Source organism: Ambystoma mexicanum, chromosome 4q (genome assembly GCF_040938575.1).
Source record: "Ambystoma mexicanum isolate Mex_15411 chromosome 4q, UKY_AmexF1_1, whole genome shotgun sequence".
Lineage (NCBI taxonomy): Eukaryota > Metazoa > Chordata > Amphibia > Caudata > Ambystomatidae > Ambystoma > Ambystoma mexicanum.
Genome location: NC_090928.1, coordinates 79061117 through 79085257, shown reverse-complemented (window position 1 = coordinate 79085257; position 24141 = coordinate 79061117). Strand labels below are relative to the sequence as shown.

Genomic DNA, 24141 nt, shown 5'->3' with positions numbered 1-24141 from the left:
GCCAATCACCTGGAGGGAAGGATTTAACCTGGCGAGCTTGGTCTCCTATAAACCTTTTTCTTTGACCTGTGCAAAAGGGTAAGATCAACTTTCCATTGGTGTTATCGTACTGTAGGAGCCGGCTAAATTACAAACTTTGATCTTGTTCACTTACGAGCTGGGTGACGCTATCAGAAAATTGGTTACCCTGACCCTTTGAGCCTTTAGCCGTACGAGGAACACATAACACGCACAACGTGCCGTCTGACGGTGAGAGCATAATTGCTGCTACTAACTGACACCAACCAAGAAGAAAAACGGGGGCTCACGCTGCCCTGCTTTGCAGCATGTGTTTTGCGAGCACGGTCTGCATCTCTGTAGTGACAGCAACGCATCATTAAGATCCGCTTGTGACCCGTTTCATGACTTGGGTGACTGCGGGGTACTTCTGTACCCTTTGAGCCCTTAAGTAGGTCAGCTTCAAACTAAAATGTACAAACTCTGCAATGGCAAACTTAAAATCACTGAGAAGCGGCACATTGCTTTACAAGCTCACGAGGAGTTGGAAAGACTGTGACACACGCAGAGCCTGCAGCCAAACGCAGGATTCACCCCGGCACAACCCAATGAACTTGAACCGGCCTCTGGTAGGAATGAATCAAGTAAATCAAATATTTTCCACTTCTAACTGGAAAAAAACAGTTAGAAGTGGAAAAAAACAGCGCCCCTCTCCTTTCATTAATTCCCAGAACCCCTTATCATGCACCAGGGGCGCTCCGACTCCCTTCTCGTATTCGTCCTTCAGTGGACAAGACAATAATTATTCTCCACTGTAAGCCCATTCAGCAATAATATTTATGCATTTTATGTGACCTTGCTCTACTTTCGCTACTGAAATGCTTGCTTGTTCTGCACGACCCGTGAAAACGCAGGCTTTATTACCACAAAGGGAGATAAGTGTCCAAAATGGTTGCGCATCAACGCCATGTTGTTCCAGCTTACATTTCGCACAAGCATTACAATTTCATTAATGCCTTTTCAGGAGAGGCTTTGGGTCAAAATGAACTGCAGCAAAAACAAAAATCAAGTATTGCAGGCAGTAAATCGGGGTCTGCTAAAAACCAAAAACACCCTAAAATAATGGTATATTTGGAGAACTGAGACCCCTAATGCGAACATGCCTTCTCAAGAAGTGGCCATCTCAAGTGCCCCGGTAGAGCGCCAGGCATCCCTAACTGACCAGATGACCATGATGTCTCCCTTGAGGGCAGAAGCTACCCAGGGCCTAGTGGATGAGGTGGCTGATGTTGCACCCCAGCTGCAGCAGGTGTCGGGTCCTGCAGCACTGAAACCCGAAACTGAATCCTGGTCTGTTTGTTAATACGCCTTTAATCTTATTGCACAGATTGTTTGGAACAATCAAGAACATTGCAATTCTCTTGGCTATCAATTGGGCCAATTAAACACAACAGCGGAAGTTGAGGCCGTCTTGGTCCCTGTACAGACTTTATAGGTCCCTGATAAACAAACCAGAGGCAGTGAAAAAGACAGACTTAGAAGAATGGGCTTGGTTGGAGTCTGCAATGTTTAAAAAAATCCAAGGCAAAGCAGCTGAGCCTTTGATGGAGGTGGCCTAATTCTGATGTGTTGGAACATGTGTGGCTACCACAAGCTGGAGGGCCAGTGTGCCCCAGATTTAAAGAGGGCAACAGTGTTAATGTTACAAGAAAATATGGCTACAGCTGCATTTGAACTGGAAGGGTTCTACACTTATTGCAAGCTGGCTAGTAGGGGGCTTGCAAGGCAGACCATCCAGTGGTCTTGCAATTGCACTAAACTTAAACTGTGACTGCTCACATTATGGGCTAAAAGCTAAGTCAAAGGACTTGATGGCCGTTGATCTCTGCCCAGTATAAATGCAAATTTATTAAATTGTAAATCTTTATCACAATCATTTGAACACTAAAATGGCGGATGTACAACAGGAGTTGGATCTCCTGCTTATGGAGTGGTTGGGGAGCGGTGAAAAGGAGTACATCGCTGTGGGTGAGGACTTCGATGCTGCCTGTGTATTGCCACAACCCACAGGGGGATCTCCTTCTGTAGTGAATTCCTCTATTCAAGCAGTGCGGCAGGGGGTGGCATGGAAATGATACCTTGAGCTGTGGGAATTTCAGGTATGCTTACCAGGGGAACAGGACAGGAGCTGAGGGACTTTTTCACATGGACCGGGGGTGGGGGAGGAGGTATTGACCATTTCTATGTGTCAGAGGATTTGGGATGCCTGTGAGACCCATTGATGAAGGGGGACAACTGGGGCAGTGATCACTACCCTATAACTTTGGCTATTCGTCTGACTAATATAGCTTGTCACCTGCAGTATGACACAGCTTTCATTTCACCAGATTGGGGGCGGGGGCGTCGAGGAGGACTGTGAATTTGAACACCAAAGCATATAGGACCTTTAGTACCATATGGGAAAAATAACTGTTGCACCTGGAGCTAAAGGGGGTTATTAGGTTAACCGCTAACAATTAGATTCATAGTCTACAGGTTTGCATAAAGCTTTTTACTAAGAGGGACCAAATTAGTGGAGGGAAGCATTACAACCACCCCTTTCATTTAAAGGTAAAGTAGGCAAAACATGCTCAATGGGCGGATATTAGAACTGCCCTTAAATCAACGGTTGACAAACGCGCTTTCCTTGTGGCTAAGGGAAAGATTGTTGGAAAGTATAAACTCTCCCTTAAATGTATTGGTCAGAAAAAAAAACGGATACAACAGAACCAAGAGGTTAAGATCCTTATTCAGAAAGACCGTGTGAATTTCTGGAAAAAAATGGGGGGGGGAGAGTTACTAAGGGTGTGCAGAACAGTCTGGAACATCACGGCACAGGAGTGGGAAGAACATATTGCCAAAAAATACTCTCTAAGCCATGTGGTGAGGAGGGTTGCTTCCCATTATTTAACGTGGGGGCGAGACAAAGGGCTCTACAGTGACAGACTGATGACATACTGTGGGCAATTGGTAAGGCCAAACCTTCGAGGGCTCTGACAACATACCTCCTGCTTTGATTAAATCTAATCCAGACCTTTGGGCTGCTCCCTTGCAGGACTTGTTTAACTGTGTGAGTCGAACATTGACTGTTCCAGGCACGTCTAGAGAATCGATAATTTTACTGATGGGAGATGGGAGGGATCCAAAAATGTCTAGACTGATGGCTCTACTGGATTCTTCAAGTAAGATCTTTGGAACCCTCCTTCTAAGGGAGCTCAAGGGACAAATCACTCTACGTGGCCTGTACTTGCAGTATCAAATAGGGTTCCGAACAGGTATGGGAACCTTCTTAAATGCCTTTGCTATGTCTCATCTGTTAGCAGCTGTCAAAAATCTAAAGGTGTGGATAGTCTATATTGCTGCAATAGACCTGTCCAATGCCTTCGATACAGTGAGCAGAGCCAGGCTTTGGAGGAAACCTCTGGATATGAACCTCCCAATGACGTTCGTGCAGTTATTGGCTCTACTTCACACCGACACAACACTCAGGGTGAGGTTGAGCAGGGAGGGAGTCCTGACGGACCCTATTGCCACACACGTGGGTTTGCAGCAGGGGTGCATTGTGGCTCCCACCCTGTTCATCCGCTACCTTGCAGACCTTAAAAATGTCTGGGAGGGAGGCACCACCAATTCTGGCAAGCTGGGATCAGTGTCCTTAGACTTCATCGTATTTGCGGACGTTACTGTCGTGTTTGATTTAACACTGATTAGGCTGCAGAGGAAGCTGACCCTTTTTTTATTTTGCAGCCGAGAATAACTGTAGTGTTAAAGGACAAAAGTCAAAGGTCATTGTGTTTTCCACTAAATGACGGCCAGAATCTATGATGTGGCGAGTGGGAGGTAATCCTTTAGAAAGGGTGGAATCCCTCAGATGGGTTATCACATCACTAATACAAACTCAAGGGAAAGTTGGAAACTCCTGATTAGGGGGAAATGCCCACCTTTGTTGGCAAAAATTAAGAGTATTTTCTCCCAACTATGTTATTTCTCGCTTAAGCCTCTGCTCCAGTGCTTTATGGTCTGGACATTTCCCAGATCGACTTGGAGGAATACCTCCACTAGTTCCAGCGAATGTTCTGGAAGAAAACACTGAGGCTGTCAAATTCAATCCTGAATTCAGTTATTAGGCAAGAGTTTGGGCTAATATCATTGGGAGCTAGGGGCAAGTGGAGAAAGATGGCAGAGTATACAAAATTATTAAATCTGCCTCCTATGCCTCTCTATAAGAGTTGGGGTGAGGAACAAACTAGGGAATCTGGGGACACTATTACGAAGTTCAAGGAAAAATGAATGAAACACTCACTGATAGGATCGACTAAAGATGAGCTCTCTTACAGTTTGGCCACAGTAAAGAATACGCTCTTTAGACCTGACTGGGCGGTCTCCTCTGAACAAGTGGGAACTTACTCTATATGGTGAATATGGCAAGTTTCTTAGTAAAAGGGAGGAGCTCCCTAATTACATTTTGATCGTTCCATGTCCAAAGCTATGGACAATCTATCTCCACTTTAGGCCAAACCAAATCCTGAACCTAAATAGAACAAGTGGGAGTCGGGACTGGGGGACCAGACATGTAGATTTTGTATCAACACGGCTGCTAAAAAAAAAAAAAAGAAATCAACCACCATTTTGTAGCAGACTGACCGGCACTGAATGCCGAAAGAAAGATATTTAGGGATGGAAATCGTTAATTACTTTGTGGTCTGGTTTGATGAGAGGCTAAGGGCAGAGTATGACACTTGCCTTATGCGGTTTCCTTACCGTGCTAACGAAAAAAAGTCAGTGTCAGGACAATAAGGCACAGTATGCTCACTCTCCTACGAACTTTAACATGGTAAGTGATGTTAACGTAATGTTATTTTGGACAATTTTACTTCTGGAAATCTTTTTCTTTTTATTGTAAATATGAATGAGAATGTTTTATTTGTATTTCTCTTACTCTTTCTCCTCTTTTTGTAACAGTTAAAGGTTTATACATTTGATGTCTGAACCAAAACACTAATGAACATTTTTTTATTTTAAAGAAAGTAACACTCCTGCCTTCGGGTTGACAGATTGCAGCAAATAAGTACATTTTGTGTTTCCATGAAAGAAATGGGTTTTTGCCTTCAGTTTTTACTTAAACATGGTGAAAAGCTTTGTCCACTTGGATACCATAGCACAGACCTTGACGTAAGCAGGACATTTGGTCATCCAGTATCGTGACCAAGTTTGTCACTGTACAAACTGGGGTTGGGAGACTGGGTGCACCACACAGTTGGATTGAGCAATGGGGGTGTGTGAAATCGGCGATTTGCACTTCAGTGGTGCGCTCCTGAAGATAATTTTCCAGCCACTTTAAAGCTGTTATCTCTATGCTCCTTGTTTCTTTGTCTTAGGGACAGTTGAGTGTGATTAATCATAACGCATTCTGCCAATAGTGATGCCAGTAGTGTTTCTTATATCTGTGAAGGGATTCCATAATCCTCTCTCTCATGAAGAGGAGGCAGGTTGGTTTCAGTGCTATTTAGTGGTCTGAAGTCAGATTGATAAACTTGTAGCAGGTGTTAGCTTCATTGTAGACCAACAATTCAGAGGTGGTAATCCTTATAAGAATGCTTCCCCATGAGGCAATAGTTCTCCTGTACTGAGTGCGACTTCTGATTTTTTTTTTTAGTAGTGGAGTAATATAGGCAGATGCAGGGATGCTGGAATCACTCCGACCTCAAGAAGCATTACCTAATTCTGTCAGAGGTTGAGACATAGTGTGAATGACCTTCTGGACAAACTTTGCTTTGCTAAGCAAATACTAACTTATTCCAAAGAGTCCTTCAAACAGGTAATTTAATGAGATTAAAATAGGTGCTCAGTTATTTAAAAAAAAGAAAATTGAGCGGCAGGGTTACTTTCTGATGCAGGTGCTCAGTTGGGTCTGGATTGCGGTTTCATTTTGTTGATTTCAGCCCTTGTTTTAAGAGATTGTAGATGCTTTGTATTCCAAATCTAAAGATCGGGTAGGATTATTGCTACTTTGTCGGAGTTGGTAATTTCCAACAATACCTTAAACACTTTGTGCATTTATTATGAGCTGAGGCAATTCAATTTTGGTAAAGTATTTTTTGCACTAACCTATTGCTAAGTGATATCAAGTTTTAATAATTGCACATTTATTTTGCCCTGGACAGCATTGGAGATGTCCCATATGCGTACCTGCTTTGTGACCGTCCTCTGGGAATGCACTTGAACAAACAATATACTTCACATTGGGTCACACTTTGTGGAACAATACTGTTCATGCCACTTATCTGACTATCACCTGAGCACTGCAGGTGGCATAAAGAGTTAGGTGTATGCTTTTCTGTTATTTTCTTTTTTTCTTTGCTGGAGAGTTTGTCTGATTTTTGGGAGTAGCATAGAATGGCAGGCTGCTTCCGAGGGTGAGGGTTCAGTTCTTGTTGCACCAATGAAGTGCGGGTGGTTGGCAGACAATCCCCGGGAATTGTTCAGCGTAGTCTAGAAAGGGGGACCAGGTGCTGTAGAATCCGTTTTCCAGGCAAGTGGCCGTTATTCTTTTCAGCAACTGCTGCGTCCCATTATTTTGTCCACCACATGGAGAGCACAGGGCCATCAGTTTGCTTCCACAGTCTGACAATGGGGATTTTGGCTGTCGTGAGCAATTGTGGGGTTAGGTCCGCCAGTGGGAATGCTCCATCACCCGTGTTCCCAGGAGTACAATTCCTGTATCCCATGGTATTGTCAACCCTGTGACCTCCCTCCAGAATCTGGTTGACTTTGGGCATGTACTAGGTGTAGTAGTGCGCCCGTTGTTTGCCAGCTCCCCCAGCATTGTGGCGATAGTGCTGGGTTACTTTTGTTCAGAATTTCTGGGATGATGTACCATCTATAACATACCTTCACCTCTTTATTCGTGACACACTTAGAGCTTTTATGCATACGGGACAAGATACGTCCCCAGTCGTCCTGCCCTAGCTCTATTCCCAGGTCCCCTTGCCATTTAAGCATGTAATTCTCCTTAGTGGGGTCTTGCTCTATCTAGGAGTCTGTAGACGAGCAAAATGTTTGCTCTCGGCCCACTGATGTTAGGGTGCACTCTAGAGCATGAAGTTCCCTGCCTCTGTGTTTTTGTTCCGTTTTGCGACATCCACTGCCCGAGCTGGGCATATCGGAATCTTTCTGTTTCTGAATTTTGCATTGCATTTCTCAAATGATAGTTGGGTCCCATTGGTGAAAAAATCAGTGATTTGATTTAGTTCCCTTCCCGGCATTTACGGAATGCTGTTGGAATGATCCCGGGCATGATGTCAGGGTTGTTCCAAACCGTGCTAAGGGGTCCGAGTGAGCCTCAGTTGCCCCAGCGGCACGCTGCCTTACACCAGCACTGAACTGTGTTTTTGGTGGATGTTAATGGGCCGGTGCCCGGGGCCCCACGAGATGTTGCGAGGTGTGGCAGAGTTGCAAGCGGAGATGGGCTCCATGCTTCCTCTTTCTGCTTCCACCAGGGTTGGTTATTGGTTACCTGCCAGACAAAGGAGTGTTAGAGGATAGCTCAGTGGGAGGATAGCTCCCGGGAGGATAGCTCAGTGCCAACGTTTCCGCCTTGGAAGCAAGATGACACAAAGGAACACAGGTTCGATCCCCGGGTCTGCGCTTAGAAACCTCTGGGTATTTAAGCGCGTTATAAATACGCAACCAAGGCAAAAAAATAAAAATAATTACGCAACTAAAAAAACAAACCATTTCTGTAACAGCGCCTCGATGCCTACGGGCTGTGTGAGCACTTTAAAAATGCATATATATAAATAGAGTTGTACTGCAAGGCAATACCTAGAGATGTCTGGAAAACAAAGGCCTCCCCCCGCCATGCCCGAAGCATGACTCTCTTGGCTATTTGTGGTTCTTTCCTGCCCCATATGTATTTGTGTAACCCCTTGTGTAGTGTTTGAAGCTCTCCCTCGGGGATGGTGACTGGTAGGGCAAGGCTTTGGTAGATCAGTCTTGGGACTAAGTTCATTTTCAGGGCCGTTGTTCTCCCAGGCACATCTTGTTTGTGCCAGTGCTCCATGTCCTTTAGGAGGTCCCTGAATAGCTTCGGCAAACTGGTATACCCACTCGATTTTGTTCAGCATCTGAACCCCTAGGTAAGTGATGTGGGATCTAGTCCACGGGATGGGGGCCTGTGTTTGCCAGTGCTTCTCTGCGCCCCTGTGAAATATGTACACCCAGGGCCTTTCATTTCCCGTAGTGACCCTAAAAACTGAGGCCTCTCCAGATGTTGAGATCTCCTGCCAGAGAGCCTACAGGGAGCCATCAATCTGGCTTAGGGTGAGCATGACACATCCGCATACATGGAGGCTTTATAGCAGTTGCCATCCACCTTTTAGGCCTTGGATTCGTGGCTTGCCGCGTATTCTGGCCGCAAACAGTTCCCTTAAGAGTGCGAATATTAAAGGTGATAGGGGGCAACCTTGCAGTGTGCCTCTGGAGATAGTGAGTTTCGGGGACTTAGTGCCGTTTATTCTCAGGGATGTAGTGGGGTGTTGATAGTTGGCAAGGGCCCATTTGATGAATATTGGGCCAAAGCCATATTGGGCTAACATCTCGCTTATGTACCCCCAATCTAGTAGGTCAAATGCCTTGTGGGCGTTGAGCGATACCACCGCTAGTTCTACCCCTTTCCTGGACGTGCTCTCAATTATATTTAGGGTTTGTCTGTTATCTTGCATGGTGCGGCCTGGGACAAACCCAGTTTTGTCTGGGTGTATTAGCTCGGGGAGGACCCTGGCAAGTCTGGTTGCCAGAATTTTAGAATAGATTTTAGCATTGTTGTTCATTAATGTTATAGGTGGATAGGAGGCCCAATTCTCTGGCTCTTTCCCTGGTTTTGGGACGAGCACTGTTAAGGATTCTTGGATGGAGGGGGTAATGCCTCCTGTTGTCAGGAAGGAGTAAAATAGTGTAACGAGTTGGGGGGGGGGGCTAAGATGTAGGCATATGCCTTATAGAATCATGCCGTAAACCTGTCAGGGCCTGGGGCTGCCATTTTCAGGGCTTGTATTGCTTCCGTTACCTCTTCTATTGTGATGGGGAACTCGAAGTCAAGTTGGGGTGGTTCATTGCCTCTAGGGGTAACTGTCGGATAACTGAAAGCTCTCTTCATGCTTTTGTGGATTGGTGCCTTTTAAATACTTTTTCCAGTTCCACCACTCTCTCCTCTAGCCTAGTTTATTGTAGCTACCTGGCTCGTCTTTGCGCTGCAGCGCAATTGATCAGAGGTCCCTGCACCATGGGCTTCATGGCATCCCAGATCACTGCCTCGGAGAACCCCACTGAGTTTTCCCTAAAATAACAGACAAGGGCCTTAGATATTTCTTCCCTGATTACTGCATCTTGAAGCAGTGAGTCTTGCATCTTCCAGTGCCTTTTGTGGCTGATTTCAGAGGCCCTGCACTCTCACTCGGGCTAATACTGGGGCATGGTCTGACAACACTCTCGGTTGAATTTGCACCTCTTCGAGGCCGGGGAACAGCACACTGGAAATAAGAATTAGGTCTATTCTAGAGAGGCCTTTGTGGACGTGGGGTGGATGTGGGAGTACAGTGTGTATTTATGGACTCCTTCATTAGTCTCCATACGTCTACCAACCCTGTTTCCCCTCAGAAATTTGGCAACATGATTGCTAGAGTATAATATTCCCTTGACGGTGGTAGGGTTTTGTCGTGGTGCGAGTTAGGGACCAGGTTAAAGTCTCCTATGAGGAGACGGCTTCTGCAAATGTGGTGACATCTGGTATGATGGTGCAGAGGAAGCAGTCTTGTGCACTATTTGGGCAGTATATGGAGGCAAAGGTTAGGGCTTGTTTGAGTAGGTGACCCTTTACTAGTTGATATCTCCCCATTGGGTCTCATTTTACGTTGATTTGTGTCTGTGGCAGCTCCGGGCTAAAAAGTAAGGCAACCACCACCCTTTTTCTGCAGTGGCTAAATGGCGCTTAGTGAATCGCCCAAAGTGTAACCATTTCTCGTCGGCTGCCAGGAGGCGTTTCCTGTATTAAGACTATCGGCTGAGAGCTCGGAAAGTCTGTGTTGTACTGATTTCCGCTTCCCCGGAAAGTTAAGGCCTTGCACATTCCAGGTCACCATGGATAGTTCTTTAGTAGCGTAAGCTACCATGTTTGTTCTGTGTTGTCAAACTCATCAGCTCCCCACTCTGACCTCTGCACCGTGGGACAGAATTAAAGCATCCCATATTGCTTTCCATCCTGTCTCGCTGTCTAAGTGAGTCCTTGTTGCTGCTCCTACCTCTTAACCTTCCCCTCAAACAAATTTCTCCCCAATAAATCCCCCCGGCCGACATGAAAAGCGAACCAATGAGCCCAGCCCACAACCCTCAGGGCAACCGGTTCAAAGCCTGACAACCAACCTTAATAGAGACTACAGGTGCCTCTTGATGGCATAGACAGAAAACACCAGTTGCATCGATTCTGCTTATTGTCCGCTGACCGCCCAGCTCCAGGTGCATTTCAGGATTGCGTCCGTATCCGTTCGTGTCCCCTCAGCAAATGTTCAATAGTTTGTCCAGGGGATTGGCTTGCCTGACCCGTGCGGGGGGCATAGATACCGTTCTGTGAAGAGCACCAGAGGTGTCTTCTGGGAGATCAGTTCTGCAGCACCTGGAGCAGGTGTCTTTCGTTTTCAGGTGAGTTATTCCGGCTCAATCTTTGTCGCATTTGTAGGTTGGGCCTTTGATTCTTGATGTGACCATCATATCTAGATATGAGAGGACAATATATAAACATACCCAAGACAATGGTTTACTCAAGTATGTTTGATCAGCGTTCAATTAATTATATGCATTATCTTTCTGCTCTAAAAATGATACAATACTGGTTGACCTTTTGAACAAGGTTTAGAACACCCTTTGCCTTTAGTTAGATTACTGTGAATATTTAATGTATCATCAACTTTGTTCCATCTCTTTTGTATCTTCTTTATAATCCTGGTTAACATCCTCTCCCCTAAAGCAAATAATTTACTTGTTATTGGGTATGAAAAGTAATGATGGGACAGCTGCAAGTCTCTGAAATCTAAATTAAATGTAAGCTCCGTTTGTCATATTTTTTCTGCAAATAAAATATCCTACCAGAAAAAAGCTTAAAAACCGATGCCATAGACCAGAAGAACAGCAAGCAAATGAAAATGTGAGGAATTTCTTTGGGAAAGAAGCTGCAGTATAAAATTACTATTGGTAAAGTCAATAGGTCTGACTGCGCAAACCGGCTTTGCCAATGTTTAAAGAAACGACTCGGCACAGCCACGAGTTCGGGACCTCTCTTCAGCTAACTGGTGTTTGACTAAATTAGCCAGTACTGCACCCCACCATTGTGAATTTCATTTGAAGGCGGCATAAATCTCATCTCTACCAGGGCCCATTCTGTTTTAAGTTCATGTTTCCTTCCTGTCATTCTCACGTGATTGAGTTAGGGGTGTAGGCACCGGAGAGGGTAGAGAGGGGATTTATCGTCGTCCTTTTCAGAGTGGCGGTTAGGCAAAGACTTATCACCCTAATTTTTCTGATAATAGGATGCAGAGCAAAAGAGCTAACGTTTTTTTTAAATTGCTGTCCAAAAACTACCGTAAACCCGCAAGATTTGAAATCTGCCCCTGCAGCCTTTGAACTGCAAAGGCTGCCAATCTGCTGCCCTGCCAATTAGCAGGAATCCAACCATTAACGAGAATGACACAGGAGGGGTATTTGGAGTTTGCAAAGTGACCGTCCCAAAATGTCCTGTTCAGTTTCTGTATTCAAACTGGACAGCGGGTTACCCTTTTCCTTTTGTGCCCCCGGTAGGTGCACCCACACATGTGAGGTACCTTTTTCATCGGGACACCTGTGGGAAAACGAGAAGGTATGACATCTGTTGTTGGCAACGTGTTTTCGTGAGTGGACACAGGGAAATGTCTCTGAAATTGCCTGGAAATGAAGACAATTTTCAGACATTTTGCTCTGGCCACCCAGCGAAACACACCGCCAACAACACATGGCCTACCTTCCCGCATCCCCACACGTGTCCCGATGAAAACGGTACCTCACATGTGTGCGTGCATCTACCGGGGGCGCAAAAGGAAAAGGGTAACCCACTGGGAACCACAAGCCTTTCACCACTGCCCATTTTGTTCATGTGGGCAACCTACAGATTTCGGCCTAGGGTGTCGAAGCCAGCAAGGGAAACGGGGAACCCCATGCATTTCCCAAAAGAGGACACCCGTGGGAACCCACACATGGCTAAATTGGAGGGGCGGCCCATCTCATGTAGCCCTCCCCAGGGGCAGATAATGGGGGGGTGGGTGGCTGTCCTGCACTCCTCCCTGGGCTCAGGCGTCCGTTCCTAGGAGCAGATATCTGGTCCCAGGGAGAGCTGCATGACATGGCACCCACTCCATTGCGGCTGGGGTGGAGGGGGTCAATGCCCCATCCCATTAGAAACTTCCCAGACCCTTTGGGGTGCCCCAGAGCCCCCCTAAAAAGTGTTCCACCGTTTTCAATTTTTTCTTTGTTTACAAAACTTGCCTTGGTGCAGAGGGGCACATTGGTGTGCCAATCTGGCCCCGGGGTGCCCAAACCTTACTGCCCCACCCACTGGGGGCCTGTCCCACGATTTTTGGGGGCCCTCTTCCCCTCACCCCAAATGGGTGGCGGGGGCACCTCATGCAGGCCTCCCTGGGCCTCCTACAAACGGCTGCGTGAGGTACACCCCCCTCCATTTTGGGGTGGGGAGGAGAGGGCCACCACAAAAGGTGGGGCAGGACCCCCAATAGATGGGGCAGTAGGCTTTGGGCACCCTGGGGGCAGATTGGCACACTAATGTGCCCATCTGCGCCAAGCGAAGTTGGGTAAACAAAAAAAAAATACAAAACCATAGGCTGCTTTTTAGGGGGGCCTGAGGGGCACCCTAAATTGCAGTGAATGTTGTACTGCAACGGGGGTGGCACTCTCCCCCCCCTCCCACCCCAAATAGAGGGCCCCACCTCCTGCATCCCTCCCTGGCCTCAGATAGGGGAGGCCCCACCTCATGCATCCCTCACTGGGGTCAGATGCCCCTTCCTAGGAGCAGATATCTGCCCCCACAGAGGGTTGCATGAGGTGGGGCCCTCCATTTGGGGTGGGAGGGGGGGGAGTGCCACCCCCCGTTGCAGTACAACATTCGCTGCCAATTCAGGGTGGCCCTCAGCCCCCCTAAAATGCAGCCTGCGATTTTGTATTTTTTTTTGTTTGTTTACCCAAGTTCGCTTGGCGCTGATGGCCACATTAGTGTGCCAATGTGCCCAAACCCTACTGTCCCATCTATTGGGGGGCCTGCCCCACCATTTGTGGTGGCCCTCCCCTCACCGAACGGAGGGGAGGCACATCATGCAGCCCTTCCTAGGAGGCTCAGAGAGGGCTGCATGAGGTGTCGCCCCCCCCTCTGCCATTTGGGGTGGAGGGGGGGAGAGGGCCACCCCAAAAGGTGGGGCAGGACCCCCAATAGATGGGGCAGTAGGGTTTGGGCACCCTGGGGGGCAGATTGGCACACTAATGTGGCCATCTGCGCCAAGCGAAGTTGGGTAAACAAAATAAATAATACAAAATTGTAGGCTGCTTTTTAGGGGGGGCTGAGGGGCACCCTACATTGCCGGCAAATGTTCTACTGGAACGGGGGGTGGCCCTCTCAAACTCCCCCCCCCCACCCCAAATGGAGGGCCCCACCTCATGCATACCTCCCTGGCGTCAGATAGGGGGGGGGGGCACCTCATGCATCCCTCCCTGGGATCAGATGCCTCTTCCTAGGAGCAGATATCTGCTCCCAGGGAGGTTTACAATGGGTGCCCCCTTTCTACTTCGATTGGGGGGCACCCCCCCTTTCATTCAGTAAAAAATCCATGGTGGCTAGTGGCCCCCCACCCCCACTGCTACCCCCACCCCCTTTTCATTTTTTTTTTTTACATTCCCTGGGGGCAGATGGTCAGCCATCTGCCCCAGCGTTCACATGCATGTGCCCACATGCTTTGGGGGCCGGAAGGAGGGAGAGGGCTGCTTACTTGAAGCAGCCCCCTCCCACCCCCCAACTCACAAACAGATCCATGGTGGTCCAGTGGGTTGCTGGTCACGGATCGAGCGCTCTGCGCCGATCCGTGACCAGCAATACCTCATGTAGATGGTGTCCTTGGAAAGGGGAGAATGTTGCAGGGATCGAGCAAAGCAGGGTGCCAAGACCGATGAGCCGGCTCGTCGGTGGCAACCTGGACCGGTTTCCACTGACAAGCTGGCTCGTCGGTGGCACTTAAGGGGTTAAGAAGCCATTGTCAAAATGTTTCAGGAAGTTGTAATTTTCTTGAAATTGCATGCCTCCCTATTTAACGATCAGCTGTTTTAGCATGTGATCAAGCAAGTCCAATGTCGCTTTTCCTTAAGGTGAGAATAATATTGCTTGGTGTAAAACAATCAACTACTTGTGAGAAACTACACCGTGCCCACCTATTGATCGCCTGGTATTGACCTGATCAAGCAACATGGACACAAAATGCTCTTAAAAGCACAATTTATCACCTCACCCAATTATAGACACTTCCACTAGCAGAACACAAGTGAAAAAAACATCACTGTTGGCAACAGGAAAACAAAAAGTAAGAACTTTCAAAGCAACATTGGACACCTTTACAAAAGAATAAAAATATATTGGTGAAAAAATATTAGGGGTGTACCGAACTTCGGCTTCGAGTAAGTATTCGGTCGAAAACCGGCTGAAAAAAAGCTATTCCGCTCTTGCCGAATACTTTGACATTCTCATTTGAGTACAATGCAACATGAACTCAGAAAGCCAAATATAGACTTCAGTTTGCAAAAATAAATAGAATTAGATCAGACAAACTGCTACCACACAGCTGAAACATATCTTATATTGTAATCTGCTCTTTAGGGCATGTTTTGTTATACTTAGCCTGCAACAATACAGGAACATCTTTTCTTTTCTCGAATGTTTATATGCAATGTGCACTTTTTTCAGTTGGAAAAAACAAACTGAAAGAAATGCGCATAGATACTTTCAGTTCCTGTCATGTCACTTCCCATTGCGTACGTCATAGGCCCCCCGTTTCTTTTTTTAAGGAATTGAGTCCTGAGTTATGTGATATTTTATCAGGAAATTATAAGTTGCATATGTTTGTGTATTGGCGAGAAAGAGTGGCTAGAATAAGTGAAAATTGAGCAGCATTTGTTTGGGTGGTGTGAATAGTTGTGAGATGGAGTTCATGCATTTCAGATTTCCTCTTGACTTGTGTCCTGCATGAGCCGACATGAACCATTTTATACATTTCTATGTGAGCTGCAAAGAAGTTTTGAAACTCGATCACATCGACTTAGCAACTGGATAATGAATGCAATGCATCTCATTCACAAAGGCAGTCCTTTTGCATGTGTGAAGCCTCCTACTTTTACTGGCACTTAATATGCAACAATCTTCGGAACATTTGGTCCATTCATTTTGGTTAAATGTTTTATTTGTGGCTTTTATACTTTAAATAAAGATGCTACATTAATTACAATGAAGAGAAATAAAAGTATAGAATGCATTTTAAATGGTGCTGTATTTGTTTTTTCAATAAGTGTGTTTTTTGAAGTTTGGGACATGATTTATCAAATAAAGCAACAATTCGGCTTCATATTCGGATTCGGGCGAATACTAAATATACTATTCGGCACAGCCCTAAAAAATATCAATTAAGTAGGCAAGGTAGACTAAGGGAGTTCTTATCAGCAGCACAACAGACCAGCCTCTTACAAAATGGCTGATCCTATCTTCGTTTATCGGGTAATTACAAGCTTCCTCTTTCATTGCACATCTCCCTCTAACTTTATACGCTGTTTTAGCACGGGATAGAGGGGTTCTTGCGTGTTTGTGGCCACAAAAAATATTTCAATGTTAAGCCATGCAGTAACTTTTTGGACTACACAGCTCCTCCCATCAACCACATGGAGTACTGAACTGTACAAACCGTGTGGAAACAAAAAATCCACTTTAAAGCACAGGGGCAACACGCTGGTCTTGGAAGCAAGACCACGCAGAGCAACAGAGGTTCGAATCCCGGACCAACGCTTGGAAAACAAACTCTGGCACGGTATTAGGTGCGTTTTTATAAAAAAAACAATAAAATAAATGCAACACATCTAAATCTATTTCCAGTGCAGACCATTGCACTAGCAGTACACAAGTGCAAATAAATAGTTGTACCAGGCAGCATGAAACCAAAACTTAGGCCCTTTAGAGCAATATTCAGAAACTCTCTCACCCTCTTAAACCACTCCACCTGCCCTTGAAAAATGGCAGCTGCTGGATGTATATAAAGGAAGGATTGAGGAGTTTGTGCCTCCCATTATAGTTTGGTCTCATTAAACTGTAAGGTGCTGCACTATGGAGATGAAAGAACTACAGAATGTAATTATGGATTTAGAATGTACTTATGTAGTTGAACAGGAACAGAGGTAGCCTTAAGCACTAATATATACACAGACACACACACACACACCAGGACAGCATAATGCAGCAATGACGTAGAAAACACGTTAATGTACCAAGTTGGAGAACCTTCCCTCTCCCCTGCTAATTTCCCCCTCTGCCGCATTTTGACTGGCTGCCTGGTTCCGTCTGAGTCATGCAGGGCACCAGGCCCTCATCACCTAGTCTTCCCCATCACCTGTTTCCCCTGACCACCCCTCCCATTCCTGCACATGTGCTTGTGCTCCTGTTCTTGCCTTGCTGTGCCTGCACCCCTTCTGAGCCCGGTCCAGCCTTGTCCTCGCACTTAGCATTTGGACCGTGTTTCCCTGCACTCCCCTGGCACTTGTCGTCTTGCCCTCTCCGAGCACTTGCCTAGCCCAGGAGCCCTCTTGCCCCTGTCCGCCCCCAGCGGTTGCGCTCTATCCACGCCGACCTTCACTTCCTTTCGCTCTTCCGCATCATCACATCTCACCCTCCACCCCCCTTCACTTGTTACTGCACTGCACGGTTCGAAAGACACAAGGCCGAGTAGGCCCGTTTTTGTTATTCATCCCTGTTCCCCCCCGCGCCTTTTTTTGTCTTGTGGCACCTTGAAAACCATTTGTATAGGCGAATCATAAATATTCAATAAATAAACCAAATATGATATTAAAATCATATTGCACAAAACTCACCCCTACTTCGGCAGCTCCAGTGGCTCTTAAAAATGGCTGCTGTCGGAATGTAACTTTTAGTAAGATGCACATGGCATTCTTGGCCGAGCAGCTGCTCTGCTCGTCACTGCAGGATAATAGTGGCGAGCAAACTCTCTCAGGCAGACCTAAAAAATGGGTTTAGAAAAAAAAGTTGTGTAAGGAGATTAAAAGTATTACAAATTGTAAAAATCAAACCATTTTAGCGCTGGTGAAGTGGGTGACACCTATATATTACCAGTCGTAAAATTAGTCCAACAGTACATGAGGAGTTTGTAACAAACCTCAGAGGTTTGTATCCTTATGAAGGGAATCTGCATGCCGACTTGTGCAGCTACATATCCACAGAACTCCTCAGTGGCTTACTTACGCTATCTGTATAGCGTATGTTATGTATGTCCCTCCCAAGTGTATTGCCCTTTTAAGATGGGCCATGACTGTGTCATGGCCAAAGCTAATAAAAGGAGCCTCTGCAGGCACGTGCATCAGAACGGCTGCAGACTCCAACTATGGAAATCCTGTTGTCTCGGTCTCTCACTTTGGGCCTGCAGGCCTATACTGTCTGATTATGGTGCTGCAGGTCTGGGCCCCCCGGACCAGCCTGGTGCCCACCATCCAGGATGCTGCCGGCATCCAAGGTGCTCCGGCACCCAGGCTGTGTCCCCACAGCGTCACAGGGTCTTACCCTACAACGCCAGTAAGTCCGGTTCACCCCGGCACACCAACATGCTGCTGAGCCCCCAGCTCCTTTGAGGCCAACCGCGTGACAGCCGCCAGCCTTGCAATGGTGTACAGTTGAGGTACTTCATGCCATATCAGTTTCACAAGTTTGCGGCAGTATTTCTTGAAGTAAACTCTGTATTGCCTTTTTGTTAACACATTTTTCACTACACTTGTCAGTGCCATCATCGGCGCATTCTAAAGCAGAACATATACCTTCTGTTTCCAGTGCACTCAAGTATTCTTATCGGTCCATGATTTGAGATGATTGTGCGCAATTTGAGTTAAATGCAATAACTGTGGCCAATTCACTGTGAAAGCCAGCTTTTCCTATATCCTTCCTTTTTCATTAATAGTGGGATTCGTTTCTTCCTGAACGCTCCAACCCCAATGCTCCTTTCCATTTCTTTTTTTGCCCACACCCACGCTGGCTTTTCTGTAGCAAGCACACCTCAGTCCTTCTGATTGGTGTGCCACTGATCCACACTTGCCACTACATTAGTTGAATAAGTGAAGATTCTGCTCAGAAACATTAGATACAATGGTTCCATTGATACCCTCCCCTCCCTATGAAGACACACTCGAAAAACGCTGTTATAGCATTTCATAGTGCACACAGTACAAAGGGACTTGGAAGCACGTGTATATCTGGTTGATTGTTAAATCATTTATATTTATACAGCTCCTTATGGCATACGGGAAGCAACAAGAAAAACGGGTTCACAGAAAGAAATTCTAAAAACTGAAGCCTGGTAAGTAAAACCGTTAGATAAAATGTTTTCGCATAACTCTAATCTGCTAAGATTTTCCACCCACAGTACAGGGCCCTTTTATTAATATGTGAACATGCCACATTCAAATTTTTATAGCTTTTATTTATGGGTATTTTTAACCTTGGGTTGAGATTGCACGGATAGCCAAAATGTGTTTTTCAAAATTACATGTGTTTGTTTCTGCCAAACAGTTTAAAAGAAATCATGCAGAATTCCTATCTCCTCAGATGTTCGTGAGGGTTTAAGATTTTCTTGCTACGTTCTATAAATATTTTTTCACTTGCCCAGTTTTATTATTTCTAAATGCTTGTCTAATTGTTGAAAGTATTGAAAACGTGATACCCCTACTATAGTCGGACTTTCCCTCGTTCCAAGAGTTGGGTTAACTATTGAAAGTCTGACTCTGTTGAATGATTATGCAACCTTATTTGCAATAGCTAGTTACATTTAAGGTAGTACGTTTAATCTTCTACGCAGCACATGGGATTTATGCCTTTATTGGCTCAGCCTCGATAGATGTGCTCCAGTTTTTCAAAATATTTACATGGGAGATAGCACTTAATGGAAGAATTGTGTAATTGTTTTGTCTTCTGCACGTTTTCTGTAAATGATCTTAATTGATATTCTTTTTGCATGCTGTATAATGGTATCTGGGCATGAGACCAAAGTTCTTTAATTTGGTTTCAATACAATTGAAACAAGGATATTTAAATGTGTACCCTTGATATCCTTTTAACTCCTTAACTGCCGAGGGTTTTCACTCCCAGTGCTGAGCCCTTTTTGGGACTTCTCAGTATGTCGGCATTCAATCCATGTTAACTTTTTTGTTACAAGTGATTTCTCAGCCAAATGTGCACCCTTTTCTTCCCACACGTAGGTGGCCATAACGCCACCGAGGTTTAGTGGTTTGGTGCAGGTGGCTGGGAGAATGTAACACAAAAGTGACCAATGTTGTGTTTTTACAGAAAATGCCAATACAATAATGTACACAGAAACCTCTGTTTTTTTTTTTTCTTGTAAGAGCTAGGAACAAATGGTTTGCAGTTATGAATCCACCATTTTGCAAGCTTTCAAGAACAGGTTGAGTGGAAACAAAAATAATTATCATAAGGTTACCATCCGTTTTGTGAGAGGTTGGTGATTTCTCACTTTTGGGCCATGCTTGGACAGAATGGAGGAGGAGTGTAGGAAAGCTCAATGGGAACGCAGAAAGGCATACATTTCTGAAAAGTAGACACAGTTCCAAGTTCACGAAGGGGTCATTTGCGCAGGCCAGGCGGCTACAACTATGCATCTAAAATTCCCATAGTTTGGTAAAAAAATTGGAAAAGTAACAGAAAAAAAGTGTGCGCTGTGACAAGTTTGCACTTGCATGGTGTAATGGCTTCTGTGAATATTGAGAAAAGCAATGTACTGGTACATCACACCGACACTTCTAGTTAGGAAATCACAAATGTTTTGTAATGTGGACAAAACAAGCATACTATAAGCCAAAAACCGAGCCATGGTACAGAGGGTGTTTATGCTGACAGCCTAGACAGATGTACTTAGCATTTGAAAATAAGAAAAACTAACGTAGTGAAGAATGGCAAGCATACATTTTTTGAAAGAGCACAGGCAGACGTTTTGAATGATCAACTTGCGCACGTTCCAAAAGCGTACAGTGCCTAAAGCAGCGACTAAACGTAGGTCACATTGGGGAAATGAAAGGGTTGCGTAACAAAGTGCAGTAGGAAATGTATGAGAACGTTATCAAAACTGAGAAAAGAATAAAATAGCCTAACTTCCCACGTGTCCCGATGAAAACGGTACCTCACATGTGTGGGTGCACTGACCTGGGCGCAAAGGGAAAAGGCTAAACCCACTGGTTCATCAAACACCCTTGGGAAGACTGGATTTGGCTTTGTGGACAGCCCACAGATGTGGGCCTGGGGTGTCGCAGCCACCAAGGAAAATGGGAAACCCCATGCATTTCTGAGAAGAAGACACCTGTGGGAATCCAAAGAGGTCTGACTTGCGCAAATCGCCCTAGATTTTATTACCCACACGGCCTAGCAAAGTCCAAAATGTAGGGACATAACCACAAGTTTCAGACATTTTCCACCAGGAAACCACTGAAACACGCCAGCAACAACACATGTCCTAGCTTCCCATGTTCCCACAGATGTCCTTATAAAAAACGGTACCTCACATGCATGGGTGCGCATACCTGGGCGGGAAAGAAAAATGGTTGTCCGTCCCCAAGTCCAGCAGCTGTCCCAGAGAGCCCCGGCAGGTACCCCATCCCTCCCTGGAGGGAAAGGCTGTAATGCAGCTCAGCCAGAGCTCTAGGACAGCTGGGGGTGCTGCCCCGGTCTTGGGCATCTGCCTTGCACACTGGCGTAATGGGGGCTCCCGCACCACCTGTGGCCTAAAAAATGGACTAAATAAATATATATACATTTTATTTTTTTAGTCACTCTGCCATCATAAAGAAATTATTTCTGTTAGCTTAACAGAAATAAATACTATATGAAGGCAGAGTGACTACAAAAAGAAACCATTTCTTTTTGAAGTCCGGGGGCCCCCAGACCCCATGGCATGGAATCCTGTAGGCCTCCATGTCATGGGGTGGGGGAGATCTATGACTTAGTTTCTTTTTGAAGTCTCTCTGCCTTCATAAAGACATTATTTCCATTATGGTTCGGTCCTTAACGGAATATTTTCTTTATTAAGTCAGTAACTTCAAAAAGAAACCATTTCTTTTTGAAGTAATAGGGCTGCTCTCAACTCCATGACACGTGCACGTGAGAGTGTATGGTGAAAGGGTTCACACGTAAAGTGTGTGTGTGTGTGTGTGTGTGTGTGTGTGTGTGTGTATGTGTATAGTGTATGTGCTTGTGATCAGGGGCGCAACATCTAAATTTCAGGGGCAGGGGGTACTAACCCTTCACATGTTGGGAGAAGTGCTAACTTCATACGCGGTGGGGGAGAGGAAAACGTATTTGTGTGGGGGGCATCTAACTTTATGTATTCTAATGAGACTTTTCTAGTGCAGCTTCAATGTTACAAGCAGTTAACTATCGCCTTCAAGTGTGGAAGCACCCACTTATGGACTGCTCTTAGAATAAGCGGTCTTCTGTCCCCTCTCTACCCTGCCAATCACTTCCCTGGCATGCAAGTTCTAAACCCACATCAAGATTTCAATTGCCTAAAGAATTATGCATTTTAAAGCAGGTACTAACAGTGAAATGCTTTACGTTAGTAATTGCTGAGCCTTTGTTAGCCGCGAAACCCAGATGCTGTTTAGTTTAACATGTATCCTGTTCTGTCTGGCAACAGCTCTATAGGTCAGCTTGGTCAAGTCGGAAAAGCTCTAAATTTCAGGGGGGCGGGGGAGGGCTGAAGCCCAGTCAGCTCAATTGTGTTGCACCACTACTTGTATTTAATCCCGAGGTTACTTATTGGTAATCTTCATTACTTGTAGCCCTTTTCTTCCTCGTCCCAGTACTTGTGTATGAGTTACTTTGACTCCTACACAAGTACTGGGGAGAGGTAGGAGGACATGGAGGTTAATGCCTGGCTTAGTTACCTCTAATCTGCATTACTCCTAGTCCCACTCTTCCTCATCCTAGTACTTACCTATGAGGCAAGGAACCTCATACGTAAGCATTGTTACAAGGAAAAGGGATGTGGAGGTAATTCTGGGCAGGGAAGCTGAATTTGGGAGTTGGGGCAGGGTTGGGAGTGAGAGATGTGTGGGGTTGGGGTGGGACGGGATTGTGCGATTAATCACAATGGTCCTCCATGTCCAGGGTAAGCAGGCATGATATGTGGTATTAGTGGCTAGAGAGGCATTTTGGTGCAGCCAGTCTAGATATTTCTTAGTTTGGCTTCATTTTCTTGTTTTAAATGGGCATCCCTGATAAAGCAGTCCTTCTAAGTGTAATTACCTGGCTAGACTGGCATTTGGGTGCTGCCAGTCTAGCCATTTCTTATTGCAGCACTGTATATTTTTCTGGGCATCTGCGATAAAAAAAAACTATGATAAGTATTATTGCTTCGACTGGCATTTTGGTGCAACCACTCTAGGTATGTCTAAATGTTGCCTGGCATTCTTTACTGTAATATGTTATTACGTGTCTAGACTGGTCTACATTGTGCAGCCAGTTGGACATGTTTTCATTGTGGAGTGGCATTTTTAATATCAAAGCATTATATTCAAGCATTAATGTTCCTGTGCACTGTTGGTGACTTGCATGTAATGGATTTTTGGATTGGTGTTACCCTGCAAAACAATTGCAAACGCTTTGGTTTTGCCATGGTGATGGTAGAAGTGCTACTTGCGTCCTACCCATTAAATCCGCTTACATACTCCCAAAACTGAGATACTCTGACCAAAATGAGTATCCTTTGTATATTTGCCCAAAGATGAGCCAAGAGACTTTACGTATAGATTAAAACAACAAGGAACCAATGTGCACCTTTCGTACTCCTGATTTACAAATAATTGCCCTTGTAACTTTAGTCAATACCATAACCTACATTTACTATGAGGTCCTTGTGACATATTACCCATAATCAAATGACGTCATACCAATCTGCTTCCAAATACACCACAAATTGTTTATATTATTACTATCAAAAGCTGTGTTGAGTTAAATGAAACACAGAAATAATATGCCTTAAATTACACCTGCGTATTAGTTAATTAATGAAAGCTTTAGTCTGATCCGAACAACACATGCTTTTCTGAAACCCATGTTGCCTTACTGCTAAGATATTAGTCTTGGGTGTGTGGCCGGAGCATACTCAAGACTGTCACTTTTATCTGTGCTATTTGAACCAGCCTTGCTCCGCTCACCGATGAACAAGACCAAAATCCACCTTTTCAAATATTTCCAATCTATTAGAGCATTGTGATGTCTTTCGGCCCCTAGACTACTGAACCAGTCTCTGGGGGAGTGTTTCACAAAGAGATTCAGTGCAAAGAGCTTTGTGTGCGTCCACTCCTGTAATGTGGCAGCCTGATGCTGCAGAGGTGGGGGATGTTTTAATCAGTCCTGTAATGTGCAGAAGAACGAGGGCTAGCACTAGGATGTATCACTGCTCACCTGTGGAGGAGTGTGTGCCAAGAGCTGACAGCTGGGCTGTTGTTCAATATACAAAGTTTGCACCTGCCAGGAGGACTGACGCTGTGACCTCTAATCAAGGGTGAATCTGTCAGTCATGACCAGATTTTGAGGAACATACCTGCCCCTGCCACCTCTTTGCCTGCGGGCTCTTGCTTAAGAGTGCTTTAGGCTGGTGTATCCGTTTAGAGAATGGAAATTGTCTGCATAGATTGTGGGTGATTCCTGCTTGCTTCCTTTGGAGAGATTTCTGGGGTTATGGAAGTGGCTTACTAAGG

At 45.5% G+C, this 24141-nt stretch overlaps 1 protein-coding gene across 2 annotated transcripts in view; it reads left to right on the top strand.

Moving 5' to 3' along the window:
• The window catches only part of TRMT11 (tRNA methyltransferase 11 homolog), a 907372-nt gene that overhangs the window by 605501 nt on the left and 277730 nt on the right, over positions 1-24141 (top strand). For both annotated transcript variants that reach the window (XM_069607505.1, XM_069607506.1), the window contains one exon: positions 18662-18731. In XM_069607505.1, the coding sequence (XP_069463606.1) occupies positions 18662-18731 (70 nt within the window). The remainder of the gene's footprint in view (positions 1-18661; positions 18732-24141) is intronic.